At 63.9% G+C, this 14,070-nt stretch overlaps 1 protein-coding gene across 10 annotated transcripts in view; it reads right to left on the reverse strand.

Moving 5' to 3' along the window:
- Nucleotides 1-3,793: 3,793 nt before the first annotated feature.
- EHMT1 (euchromatic histone lysine methyltransferase 1) overlaps nt 3,794-14,070 on the reverse strand; it is a 107,316-nt gene continuing 97,039 nt past the window's right edge. For all 10 annotated transcript variants that reach the window (XM_060413684.1, XM_060413683.1, XM_060413685.1 and 7 more), the window contains 9 exons: nt 13,096-13,250; nt 12,277-12,444; nt 12,040-12,184; nt 11,661-11,738; nt 10,935-11,050; nt 9,845-9,931; nt 9,288-9,366; nt 4,611-4,786; nt 3,794-4,532 (listed from right to left, as the gene is read on the reverse strand). In XM_060413684.1, the coding sequence (XP_060269667.1) occupies nt 4,367-4,532; nt 4,611-4,786; nt 9,288-9,366; nt 9,845-9,931; nt 10,935-11,050; nt 11,661-11,738; nt 12,040-12,184; nt 12,277-12,444; nt 13,096-13,250 (1,170 nt within the window). In that variant the 3' untranslated portion in view covers nt 3,794-4,366. The remainder of the gene's footprint in view (nt 4,533-4,610; nt 4,787-9,287; nt 9,367-9,844; nt 9,932-10,934; nt 11,051-11,660; nt 11,739-12,039; nt 12,185-12,276; nt 12,445-13,095; nt 13,251-14,070) is intronic.

A 14,070-nucleotide genomic window follows, 5' to 3' on the forward strand; every position in this document is an offset into this window, starting at 1 on the left:
GTGTGTTTTCTGATGCGTCAACTGTACCCCAATAAAGGCTTTTCAAGTTTAAAAACAGAGGCTTCCCAGGTGGCGCAGCGGTCAAGAATCCGCCTGCAACGCGGGAGACCTGGATCCAATCCCTGGTTCAGGAAGACCCCCTGGGAGAAGGAAATGGCAACCCATCCTGGTATTCTCGTCTGGGAAATCCCACAGACAGAGGAGCCGTCCACGGGATCACGCAAGAGTCAGGCAGGACTGAGCAACGCAACGGCACCAGTGTGGCAGAGGGCCTGTCCTGGGCTGTGTGAGTGACCCCACACTCGGCAACGGGCAGGCCAGTGCAGCTCGGCCGCCCAGTCGTGTCCGACTCTCTGCGACCCCATGAACCGCAGCACGCCAGGCCTCCCTGTCCATCACCAACTCCCGGAATCCACCCAAACCCATGTCCATTGAGACGGTGATGCCATCCAGCCATCTCATCCTCTGTCGTCCCCTTCTCCACCTGCCCCCAATCCCTCCCAGCATCAGAGTCTTTTCCAATGAGTCAACCCATCGCATGAGGTGGCCGAAGTACTGGAGTTTCAGTTTTAGCATCATTCCTTCCAAAGCAGTCCCAGGGCTGATCTCCTTTAGGATGGACTGGTTGGCTCTCGTTACAGTCCAAGGGACTCTCAAGAGTCTTCTCCAACACCACAGTTTAAAAGCATCAATTCTTCGGCGCTCAGCTTTCTTCACAGTCCAGCTCTCACATCCATACACGACCACAGGGAAAACCACAGCCTTGACTAGAGACCAATTAAAACATACACAAGACTTAACAGACACTTGGCAAAGGAAGGCACGCAGGAGGCAATGAGCTTCCGGAAAGTGCCCAGCATCACGAGTCAGCAGTGGGTGCCAATGAAAGCCACAGTGAGATCCTGCAGGACAGGCAGACTCAAAGACCAGCGTTCAGGCTGACCCAACAGGCCCGTCTCCAGATTCACCTGGAACACACAGAAGGCCCAAGGATGCTCACAGCAGCTGCAGCGACAGAAGCCTCCAAACACAAACAGGCGGAGGACAAACAAGCCTGGCGGTTCCTGCCGCGGACGCGCCTCAGGAAGAGGACGGCAGCGGAGCCGGTGCGTCACGGGGCGCGGCTGGCAACAGCTGAGCAGAGCAGCTCGGCAGGAAGAGCAGCCTGCAAGTCCGCAGACGTGAGGCTCAGAACAGGGCCTGCGTCTCAGAGGCGGGACCAGCTGGGGGGACGCGGACGGGGAGGAGATTTCTCGGGGATGCAAACAGCCTGCACCTCCACAGGAGAGGGTCATGTGGGCAAAGGCGTGGGTCAGAGCTTGCTCGGCTGCACACAAAAGAGCCATGCGCCTGGCGACAGAGGTTAGGCGTGTCAGCCCCTCAGGAGTGTCTGACCCCTTGCAGCCCCGGGCACTGCAGCCCGCCAGGCTCCTCTGCCCATGGGATTCTCCAGGTGAGAACATGGGAGTGGGCTGCCAATCCCTTCTGCAGGGGCTCTTCCTGACCTAGGGATCAAACTCAGGTCTCCTACACCGGCAAGCAGATTCTTTACCCCCTCAACCACCTGGGAAGATTATTCTTCCATATTCATGTCTAAGGTCTTTCACACCACATACCATATAAATCCCACCTGGATTCAAGAGTTAAACTTGCATTAAAATACTGAACATGTACTGGAGAATATTTGATCATTTTTTTGGCCACACCATAAAGCATGATGGATCTTCCGACGGGTGGTCAAGCCTACACCCTGCAGTGGAGACACAGGCCCCACGGGATACACAGTCCATGGAATTCTCCAGTCCAGAATCCTGGAGTGGGCAGTCTTTCCCTTCTCCAGGGGATCTTCCCAACCTAGGAATCGAACCAGGGATTCCTGCACTGCAGGCGGATTCTCTAGCAGCTGAGCCACCAGGGAAGCCTTACAATACATAAAGAGACGACACGAATCAGTAAGAGAGACACAAACAACGCAATCAGACTTCACAAGGCAACTCACACGGGAGGGAAGGCCCGCCTGTCATTAACGAGACGCTCGGTGTTATCAGCAGCGCAGCAGCGGCACTCAGGTCCTTTTCTTCCGACAATCAGAGGGTGGTGCGGGTGGAGGGTAACCGCACAGGCTGAGGAAGCAAGACAAGGCTTGGAACCCTCCTTTCTGCACGTCTACATCAGTGGAAATGGGAGCAGCTGTCAGGAAGCGTAGGGGATGTTGTGGTCTAGACCTGGGCAGGGGCAGCCACAGGGCTGGGCAGGCCGGGCACAGGTACCCCCCAAGGCAGGCGGGGGACGGACAGGTCTGCCCTGAGGAGTGAGCAGCCAGGTGAGACCCTCACACTCTACCCATGTGCCCCCCACCCCGCAGGAGGCCTCTGGCCTGCCCCCATGCCCCGGGCAGCCCCTCACAAGAGCGTCTTGGCGGTGAGGGCACCGAGGGGCGGTGCAGACTCCGCAGGACCAAGGAGCACACACGGCTGCCCGGCACCCGCTGCCAAAACGGCCCGTGGGGACCCCCACACACAGGCCTCCCCTGCACCCCGAAGTTTGCAACTGGACTGCGTCTCAAGTCAACAAACAGCTGCCTGGGCCCTGCCCCTGCCCCGGCACAGAACCAGCGGACACTCTGGCCCCTGGGCTTGGAGCCTGATCCGAGGGGCACAGCGGGCTGCGATCTGAGCCTGAGGCCCAGCTGCAGGTGGGCCCTCCAGCCAGCACAGCCCTGCTGGGGTCCAGGCGCCCCCAGGAGAGAAAAGCAGCAAGTCCCCAGGGAGGAGAGTGCTTCTCACGCAGACCAGTCTCAGCTCAGTCCCCCCGGCTCCACACACAGGGCCTCGGTCCCCGTCCACAGGGAAAACACCCTGCTTGGACTGTCTGTGAAATGCAAGTTCTGGACAAATACCTGAAAGTGTCCATCTGAATGATTTCTGTGTATAAAAGGCAGAGTATCCAGGCTGTCTCCTGAGTTTGAAGACGAGGTTTGGGACCAGAGGTTCTGTAGAAGCCAGCCTGCCCAGTAGGAGGGGGACAACCCCAGCTCTGCCGTCTCCAGCCTCCCTGCGCCCGTCCCCTGCCTCCCCGCGCCCGTCCCCTGCCTCCCCGCGTCTAACTCCAGCATCACCGCGTCCGGAGACCCACTTCCAGCCTCTGGAGCACTGGACACACACAGACGCCCCCACGCACACGCACAGATACACACAGCCCGCTGAGGGCTGCCTGGGGAGGGGCAGCCGCATCCTGCTCCAGGGACGGGGGCTGCAGGCCCACCTCCTCGGACGTGGCACAGGGCTGGGCCTGCCCGCTGGTCCCCAGGGCTGCGTGGGAACCACAAGCACCGTGTGACGCCCGCAGGAAGCGTGGGTGTCTCGCAGGAACCAGCTGAAACATGATACCATGATAAAGCCTCATTTAAAGTACTTCTTTTTTTTTTTTTTTATTGATTTCATTGAAAACAGAACAAGAAATGGTCTGAGCCAAAAGACTGCTCTTGGAACTGTCAAAAACATTTTAACAGAAAAAATAAACATGGCTGCATTATGAATGTTTTAGAAGAGTTGCACAGAAAACCCACTGTTACTGCACTAATTACAGTATTTAAAAAAGTATATGCCGAAAAAAAGGATATGACCTGGCAGGCCATCACACAAAAGGTGACGGCAATTTTATTCACACTACAAGACTAACGTTTTAAAAAAAGTTTCCTGCATTTCACCCTAAAGCCGCTTTGTTCTCTTTACACAGCTGGCAGTTCATTTTCACATGGTGAGTAGGAACCACACCAGAATCAGCACCGTGGTCTGTGTTTTTGTGTTTATTTTTCGTTTGTCCTAACGTCCAATAATGGTAGAAAATAAATCAGTTTACTCATCATCATAGCATGTGGCTTAGAATCAAGAGGAGGTGCGGGGCCCCGGGGCCACGGCCATCTCGCACCCCGAGCCGCATCCTCGGAAAGAAACGCGTGAGAGGTCTGGTGTATAGGGCTAGATATAGGATTTCTTTAAAAAGCAAACCCACGTTTTCTCCAAAGTCAGCAGCGGCTCGGCCCCGACCTCGCAGGGGCGGTGGGCACGGGGTCTGTGCTACCCAGAGCCAGCACCAGCCACGCGGGCCACGGTGGGCCACACGGAGAGTCCGGGCGGACAGGGCACGGCCCCAGCCCGGCAGTGAGCCGGGAGCGACGGCGCGCAAGGGGAGACGAGAAACGTGGAGCAGAAAGACCTCCGTCGGGAACTCACGGCGAGGCCGGCGAGGAGCCCAGGCGTCCCCGCCCCCCGCGGCCCCGGGCAGGCCAGCCGGTCTCCCGCACGCCTCTGCGTCCTCCCCAAACCACAGCGAACGGCGTCCACTCGGGCGCCGGGCAGCGCTCTCATAGCGGGTCGGCGGGCGAGGAGCTGGTGTCGGGCAGCCCGTCCTCCTGGGCGCCGGCCTGCCGCTGGGCCAGCGCGGCCCCAGAGTGGCGGCACTTGGGGGAGCCGCAGAGGCAGCTGAAGAGCTTGCCCTTGATGTCCCAGAAGCGCTGCCCGTAGTCGAAGCTGCGGAGACAGAGAGAGCCGGGGTCTGGGCCTGCGCCCCTGGGCCCGGGCCCCGCCCGCCCCCGCCCGGGCACCTACCCCAGCTGCTCCCCGGCCTCAATCAGGCGGGTGCTGAAGAAGGCGATCCGCGGGAAGCGCAGGTCCTGGTGGGACATGAACACGCGCACGGGCACCAGATTGGGCTCGCAGTGGTGGTTGATGAAGCGGCTGACGTTGCCGTAGAAACGTGCGTCGATGCAGTACAGCTCTCCGTCCTGGGGGAGAGACGCGCTGAGCATGGGGCAGGCGTGGGCACCGCTCCCCCGGCCCCCCAGCCCCAGGGCTCCCACTCGGTGAAAACGAGCGCAGACCCAGGATTCACGTGGACGGCGCCCCAGGCGCCCAGAGAGAGGCCGGGGTCCAGGGGAGCCATGAGGCAGCACAGCCCCTCAGGGACCTGGTGACGGAGGGGGAGGAGCACCGCCCGAGAGGCGGGCCGAGGTGCACCGGGCAGAGGGACAGACAGACAGGGAGACAGAGGGAGAGAGACAGGGACAGAGAGGAGGCTGATGGGAAGGGGGACGGGGGGACGGGGGGAGAGATGGGGGGACAGAGGGGAAGGGGACGGGAAGGGGGACAGGAGGAGAGATAAACGGGGGACAGAGTGGGAGAGGGCGCGGGGACGGGGGAGAGAGGGGAGGGGGATGGGAGGAGAGAGATGAAGGGACGGGGGAGGGGGACGGGAAGGGGACGGGGGGAGGGGGGAGAGACGGGGGACAGAGGGAGGGGGACGGGGGAGAGAGGGGAGGGGGACGGGGGACAGAGGGGAGGGGGATGGGGGGAGAGAGACGGGGGGACAGAGTGGGAGAGGGCGGGGGGACGGGGGGTAGAGGGATGGGGGGACAGGGCGGGAGGCTGCCGGGTCCCTCCAGAGGGGACTTAGCCAACAGGAGCCTTCAGGGCAGTGGTGACCCTGTGGGCACAGACAGTGCCCAGGACCCAGGCCTGACCTGACCCTGAGAAGTGTCTGGCCTCACCACTGAGCCCTGAGAAAGCCGCGTTTCCCCTGGAAAGACCCAGGACACAAGAGCGACGCTGCACCGGGAAGGGCCACACGGCAAGGGCCCCCGGCCCGAGCCCCCGGAGAGGGGCAGGGGGCCCTGAGCACCGCTGTATCTGCGCGCCCGGACCTCCCACGGGGGGTGCAGGGCCACAACTGGGCCCATTCTGCCCCCTCTCCTATGGCTTTGCCCACAGAGGCGACAGACGGGAATCCTTGCGGGAAGGGAGCTTCCTGAGTTAAAGCAGAGGCTCAGGGGCCACAGAAGGAGTCCTCACCCCAGGTGCGGGCGGAAGGGGCACAGGGCTGGCCCTGAAGCAGTGAGGGCCCCTCAGACGCAACCACCACACCAGGACACAAGGCGGCCAGGCCCGCCTGAGCCTGCAGGGCCTGGGCGGCCCCCAGGGATGCAGGACTCCTTGGGGACGAGCGGGGGTTCCTCTGCCCACTGGTCCCCAGTTCCAGCCCCGACACCCCCCACGCTTCCCACAAGGTGCGTCCTGGGCGCTTGGCCGCCCATCCTGCAGGCCAGACTGCACATTGGGTCCTGTAAATTCCCTTCACAAGAACCACCGCGGCCCTCCCACAACAAACATAGCTCAGGTCTTTAAAGTACGGCTTTTCAGATGAACGTATTGCTCTTTCAAAGCGTCTCTGATCAAAACCACCCACACCTGGTCCTGCAGCACAAACGTGGTAGGGAGGGAGCCTGTGCCCACTTGAAACCCCTGCATCACAGCTCTGAGGTGCTGCGTGTGGGCACCCAGGGAGCCAGGTTATATGGGCAGAGGACAGGTGGGTGGGCGCTTGGAAGGTTCCAGAACAGCAAGGAGACGGGCAGGTCCACAGCAGGATACCTGTGTTGTGACCCAGGAAACACCCAGATAGCAAGGCCAGAAAGTGCCCTGCCGCTTCGGACAACGGGGGAGTGGGGTGGCGATGAGCGTGCAGCGGGCGCAGGCATTCTGCACACCAGCGCTCCGGGATGCAGGCGCCCAGCGGGGCGGGCACGCTGAACGCCAGCACGCGGGGGCGCAAGCCTGAGCTGGGGCAGCGGGGGCTGTAGGCGCACCCGTGCCCTGCCACACGCCCAGAATGAACGTGTCCTGGGGCCAGACACCCAGGCCCACGCGGGCTCGGCAGGGCAAAGAAGAGACCTCTGGCCGCGAGCATGGAGGCCTGCAGGGCAGCCGCTCCCTCTGAGGGGCACTCCGCCAGGGGCCACTGGGGACCCAGAACGGCCCTCCTCCCATCTCCCGACAGTGACCGCACACCCGCCTGTCAAGTGCTGCGAGAATCAGATCAGCAGCCTAGCCTGCAGAGGGAGAGGCAGAGACCGAGGCAACGAGGCAACAGCGGACAGAGAACCCCAAGGGGTCGAGCTTCGAGGCGAGGTCGCCCAGGGCGGTCCTGGCTGTGCTGCGGGCCGGGCGGCAGGGCGGGGCTCACCACAGGGGCGGCTGAGCCCGACTCAGAGGGGGCAGCTGCAGCTCGGTCCCCGCAATGCGACCACGCGCTCCCAGAGGAGGGAGCCTACGCCCTGATGCCCTTCAGGCAGGTTTGGAACCCAAACAAAAACTAATCAGGAACAGGAGGCAACAGGCAAGCAGGATGAAGACCAGCAGGAACCTCAGACGGCAGACACACCGCAGGAACCCCGGACACAAACAGATCACAGGAACCTCGGACGCCAGACACACCGCAGGGACCCCAGACGCCAGACAGACGGCAGGGACCCCAGACGCCAGGAACACGGCAGGGACCCCAGACGCCAGGAACACCGCAGGGACCCCGGACGCCAGACACACCGCAGGTACCCCGGACGCCAGACACACCGCAGGGACCCCAGACGCCAGACAGACGGCAGGGACCTCAGACGCCAGACAGACGGCAGGGACCTCAGACGCCAGAGACCCCAGACGCCAGACACACCGCAGGGACCCCGGACGCCAGACACACCGCAGGGACCCCGGACGCCAGACACACCGCAGGGACCCCGGACGCCAGACACACCGCAGGTACCCCGGACGCCAGACACACCGCAGGGACCCCAGACGCCAAACACACCGCAAGGACCTCAGACACAGACTGCAGGGACCCCAGACGCCAGACACACCGCAGGGATCCCAGATGCCAGACAGACGGCAGGAACCCCAGACGCCAGACAGACGGCAGGGACCCCAGACGCCAGACAGACGGCAGGGACCTCAGACGCCAGAGACCCCAGACGCCAGACAGACGGCAGGGACCTCAGACGCCAGAGACCCCAGACGCCAGACACACCGCAGGGACCCCGGACGCCAGACACACCGCAGGGACCCCGGACGCCAGACACACCGCAGGGACCCCGGACGCCAGACACACCGCAGGGACCCCGGACGCCAGACACACTGCAAGGACCCCAGACACAGACCGCAGGGACCCCAGACACAGACAGACCACAGGGACCCCAGACGCAGACACACCGCAGGAATCCCAGATGCCAGACACACCGCAGGGATCCCAGACACAGACAGACCACAGGGACCCCAGACGCCAGACACGGACAGACAGGGACCCCAGACGCCAGACACACCGCAGGGACCCCAGACACAGACAGACAGGGACCCCAGACGCCAGACACACCGCAGGGACCCCAGATGCCAGACACACCGCAGGGACCCCAGACGCCAGACACACTGCAGGGACCCCAGACAGACCGCAGGGACCCCAGACACAGACCACAGGGACCCCAGACACAGACCGCAGGGACCCCAGACAGACAGACCGCAAGCAGGTGGGGGCGGTGCCCAGAAGTCGTGCTGGGGCACGCGTGAGCCACTGCAGGCGACCAGCACAGCTAGGACGCGCCGCATAAGCATGTAAGAGTACAACCGGGGTGTGGTGGCCCACAAAGTGGAATTACCCTCTGTATTACTCCAGCAAGTACGGGAGAGACTGCAGGAGCAGAGGATTTCAGCAGATGCAAAAAAGCATGGAATACAGCCTCCAGCCAATCACGTGACTCCTGCTGAACTTGCCCCAGAGCCCTGAGCACCCACAGCCCATGGGAGCCTGGGGTCTGGAAGCGTCCTTCATCCACGGCAGGAACAGTGGCCCAGCCAGGAGGGGACCGTCTGCTGGTGAGGGGACCGTCTGCTGGTGAGGGGACCGTGTCCACTTAGCAGGGTGCTCAGAAGACACAGCCACACCGGGAGGGCATGGGAGCAAGCGCCTGGCTTCACCCCGACCCACAGAGGGGAGCTTGGAGGCTCAGGCTGCCGAGAAGGACCTAGCACTTGAGGGCCCCCGCTGGCAGCACGTGTGAGCTCCAGCAAGTTCCCAGGTCAGCCCTAACGAACCCAGGAGCAACTCAGGAGCCAGGGTAAGGCGGAGGGCAGATGCGCCAGAGCACAACCCCCTGGAAACCAGGGCCCAGAGCCAAGAAGCTGGAGTCCAGCGACCCCACCAGCCCGAGAGGGAGCTGGGGCACAGAGGACCGCCCCCCCAGTCACGCGTGTGACCCTTGGTGCACACGGAGGCTCGTCCCGCGCACAGGGCCTCCACCCTTGCTGAGAGGCGGGCTCGGGCTGCAGAGCTGCATCCCAGCCCCACGCTCAGGAGGCTGGAGAACAGGCACGGGCCCGCCCGGTGACCCCACTGCACACGCCTCAGCCCAGCTGCCTGTGGGCACCCCCACACCACGGTCCCACGCCCTACCCCTAGGGCTGCATTACCTTGTTGTCAAGATCAAAGAGGTAAGAGTCTTCCTCCCGCACGTCCGCTTCCGAGTCAGAGATAAGCTCCCCAACGTACCTGTGGGTCAGGGCGGGGTGGTGAGAACACGGCACCCGGGAACCTGAAGGAGCCCCACGCAAGGGCGACCTGCCGTGGCTCAGCAAGGACTGAGCCTGGGCCCCAGGGTACGACACAGAAAGCCTCTGACCAGGGGTCCAAAGTGATCATCCCGGGGGGTCACGAGGCCCTGACAGGCCTTCTGAAACGAGCCCCACGCTGGGGAGGAAGTGCAGGCCTAAGAGCAGCCGGGGCAGGGGCTGCCCCCACACGCGCCACACAGCCGGCCTGGGCTCTCCCGGCGCCCCTCCCCAATGCTGCCCACCCCCAGAGACTGCAGGGGCAGGCCCGGGAGATGCCCCCCACCCACCCCGTGACCGCAGGGGCAGGCCCGGGAGATGCCCCCTCACCCACCCGGTGACCGCAGGGGCAGGCCCGGGAGACGCCCCCCACACCCCAAGACCACAGGGGCAGGGCCGGGAGAGCGGCACTCACTTACTCGCAAACAAAGGTGCCCAGCGGGATGTCCTGCAGGGACCGGACGCCCCAGCCCATGTTCTGTGTCCGATAGAGCTGCAGCCTCGCCCTGGAAAACACGGGTACATCCCAGCTCACTCCACTACGAGTGACACGCACGGCTCGGGAGCCAAGGACAGAGAACACCACCTTCGTGTCTGGAGACGTGTCAGCGCCGGTTGAGGGAGCAACACAGGCTCTGAGTGACCCCAGGCCCCGCTGCCATGCCCTTCATGCCCCCAGGACGCAGGGGACCTCGGCCCCGCCCGCCCGCCCGCCCTGTGACCCCAGCGCCCAGCACGGGACCAGGCTGGCCGAGCCTCAGCTGTGACAAGGACCAGGCGGGTGAGCAGCCTGCTGGCCCCGACTGGAACGCAGCTGGGTGCTGGGCGTGGGCGGCGTGCCAACGGCGAGGCTGAGCTGACCTCTGGGGGCGGGGGCCGCTCCCGGCCCCGAGAGTCTGGGCATCCACCCGCCATCTCTGTTCCAGAGCCCTCAAGGGAGACGGGCAAGTCCGTCCTCTCCCCAAGCACCTCCAGCCACACACAAGGACACAGGGGCGTGGGCTGCTCACACGGCGCGGCAAGTCACCTACTGTTAACAGGCCCCAAAATACTGAGGCCGCGCACGCTCAGCTCTACTCACACAGAACGCAAATCTGTCCCTATGACCTCAGACTGTTCAACTCTATAGCATTTCACAGAAAAAGCTCCATGACCATAACCCCAAGGTCTGGCTCTGGGTGGTCAGCAGACACACGTCTAAGTGACAAGTGTTACACCGGACACCACCTCCACGACACCCAGGGTGCAGTGCAAGGGAACCCCAGCGTGCACACAGGCTCCAACTCGTGAGCCTGGACCAGGCGGCTCACAGCAGGCCTGGCTCTCGCCTTCCGGCCGTGCGACTGGAACCCACATCTGAGCAGGTGGGCAACACAGCTTCTGCTCTTTACATCAACGTGTAAGACAGGCCGAGGCTCCGAGGAACACACGTTCTCCCGTCTGTGGACACACGGGACACCCCTGAGCTGCCTGCGGGCCCAGCCCTGCGCCCTTGGCCGGGGGGCTCACCTGAGGCCGTTCTGCACCACGCGGTTGCGGCACGTCCTCCAGCAGGAGCAGGCGTGGTTGCACTCGAACAGCAGCGGCGGCTCTGCCATGTTGAACTCGGGCAGCAGCCGGCCATCCTGGGCAGACACAGAAGCACTCGCCACCCACAGCAAGGCCTCCACGGACGAACACGCCCCCGGAACGCTGGCTTCCGCCCGGGAGGACAGGAAAGGCCAGGGGAAGCCTCTGGCCAGGAGTCCATGTGGCTGGTTCCTGGTCCCTGCCTGGCCCCCCGCCCACCTTCCCGGCACCCTCTCAGCCTCCCGAGGCCCCCGAAGCCTGCCCTGGGGCCTCCCGCCTGGATCGCCTGCCCATACCTCCTGCCCCTCTGCAAACCCCCGTTCTGGAGGGAGCCAGCACGCCATGAGCCGCCGGGCTACACCAGGCAGAGTCTGGGGCCCTGGCAACTTCAGAGACCGTTCTGACTGGTCTTCCCTAATGACGACCCTGTGCCAGCAGCCTCCACGTGGGGCCTGTGTGCCCTCCCCCGCCCAGGACACCCCGCTCCTGCCCCCAATAAACCAAAGTTGGGGGGGTTCCTGCCTCAGCAGCGCCCTCCTAGCCGCGCAGCTGCCTCTAGTCAGGCTGGGGACGCCGCCCTGGCCCCAGCCCCACCCTACCAGGACACGGGCCCTGCCCCGCCCCCAGCCTGGCCCCCAGCCCCCAGCCCCCAGCCCGTGGGCTCACCTTGCCGTACCAGCAGCGCATGCTGAGCTGGCCACACATGCAGTTGCTGGATGAGCAGTCGTCGACGCACACGCAGTACTGTGGGGAGGGCGAGTCAGACGGCAGCCCGCCCCGCAGCCCCGCCCCTCGGACCCTCCGCAGAACGCCGGGGCCTGGAGCCTCCCCCAGGGAAGGAGGAGCAGAAGACACCAGGGCCCCCGCATGGGGCCTGCAGGAGAAGGGGGGGCCGGGGGCCTGGGCACGCGACCCCAGGAGCTCGGAGAAGCAGGACAGACGCTGGATGGAGTGGCCAGAGCCGAGCCAGCAGAGCCAAGGCCTCCTGCCACCAGCAACCCCTCCCGCCACCCAGCAACCGCCCGGACCAGGGCCCCTGGCCGACCTGCAGGTGGGTGATGTTCCTGTCGATGTTCATGGGGGACGTCACGCAGTTCTGAGACACGTACTTGTAGTTGCTGGGGCACGGCTCGCCGTCCACGCCATTGACACAGGGGATGGGGATCCGCTCATAGCCCCGAGCGATGTCCCTGCCGCAGGGGGCGCGTCAGCTCCGGGCAAGCCCGGCTCCCTCCCGTACCTGCGCCTCCCGGGAGGGCGGTCCCAGCCGCTCCTCACTCACCTGCTCACCGTCTTCTCCACCGGGGTGGGCCTGTCGGGGGCCGCGTCCCGCAGTGCCTGGCTCACCTGCAGGGCGCTCCACACCTGGGAGTTGAGGCTGGCGCACTGCAGGGGTGTCTCCCCCTCCTTGTTCTTCAGGGTGACGTCCGAGTCCCGGGACAGGAAGAGGCTGCACAGAGAGCAAGTGCGCAGGACACTCAGCCCTTCCGTCCAAGACTCAAGGACGAGACGCACGCAGCGCGCCCACCCGTGAAAACACGACCCGCCGTCCAGTCCGAGACGGCACAGCCCGCAGACCAACGCCTCCAGCCACCACGCAGACGCAGCCGCCTCCCCACGGTAACTAGGGACGCATTCGACTTTGCTCAGCTCTTCCGTTAAAGGGCCCTCGGGATGAAAGGACAGCTACGCCTCTTGGCCACAAGCTCAGTCAGCACGTGGCAGGCGATGCCGTGGCCTGACTCAGGGAGGGGCCGACAGGGCGCCAGAGCTCGGCGCCCCCAGGCACCGCATCCCCCAGGCACCGCATCCGAGAGGGCTCAGGCTCTGCGGCAGGGGCACCCCTCATCCCAGAACCCCCGTGCGGGAAGGACGGGGCCGCACGGCACTGAGCTTCCGCCTGGAGCGGAACAAAGGCTCTGGCAAGTGGGGCTCCCGGTGGCCCGTCTGCCCTCACAAGGGTGCCGCTCCTGTGGGCCTGAGCAGGGAGCCGCCAGGACAGCAGATTTTCACCGCAATCCTCCCGAGCTACACTGACCGCAGGCCTGACGGGAGAGGCCCGTCCGCTGCAGCAAGTCCCCAGCGCCCCAGAGCCACTCACACGACACAGGCGTAGCGGTCCTCCCGGGCCGCGATGTGCAGGGGCGAGTCCCCGTGGATGTTCACCGCGTGAAGGTCGCACCTGGCGGCCAGCAGGATCTCGGCGATGTCCACACAGCCCGAGAAAGCCGCCCAGTGCAGGCAGATGTTCTCCTCCTGGGCGGGGGACACGGGGGTGAGCCCCAGGGCCCTTAGGCCAGCGACAGAGGCTTCCTGCCGTTCCGTCTCGTTTTTATTAAAATGTACGTCATTATAGTGCAGAGTAGGTTAAAAACAGAAAACATCCTCCTGAATTGGGCGAACAGGACACACCATTAGGGCCAATTTACTTGCTTTTTAAAATTAGATTCCTTTTGAAACAGTTACGACTGCAGGATAGAGTGCTGCTTGTATAAGATTTGAAAAAGGCAAATCTGATTAATTAAAACTTTATTTCACAAAAAACTAAAACCTTTAAATGACGCAAGGGAGAATTTGGAAGTGCCTGTGCCGTATGTGAAATACACGAATTGTCACACATAGACTACTCCCGCGATAGAACCTACCACGCTGTCTGTTAGAAGACTACAATTTTTAAAAAAAACACAAATATGAAAAGGAAAATAAAAAACACTATCAGGTAACAACGGGAAGCAAACCTAAAAGTCAAGACAACGTCTAAACGAGAACCTCAGAGGATCCAACCTCCCGCTCGCGGGCCCCGTGCACAGAGAGCCCGCCCAGAGCGGCCGCGGCCCCAGCTCCGCCCCCAGCCCCCGGCCCCCCCAGCCCCGCCCCCAGCCCCGCCCCCGCTCCGCCCCGGCCCCAGCTCCGCCCCCAGCCCCTCCCCGGCCCCAGCCCCGCCCCCCGCTCCGCCCCCGCCCCGCGCTCCGCCCCGGCCCCGCCCCGGCCCCAGCCCCGCCCCCCGCTCCGCCCCCGCCCCGCGCTCCGCCCCGGCCCCGCCCCGACCCCAGCTCCGCCCCCAGACCCCAGCCCC

Source organism: Ovis aries, chromosome 3 (assembly GCF_016772045.2).
Source record: "Ovis aries strain OAR_USU_Benz2616 breed Rambouillet chromosome 3, ARS-UI_Ramb_v3.0, whole genome shotgun sequence".
Classification (NCBI taxonomy): Eukaryota; Metazoa; Chordata; class Mammalia; order Artiodactyla; family Bovidae; genus Ovis; species Ovis aries.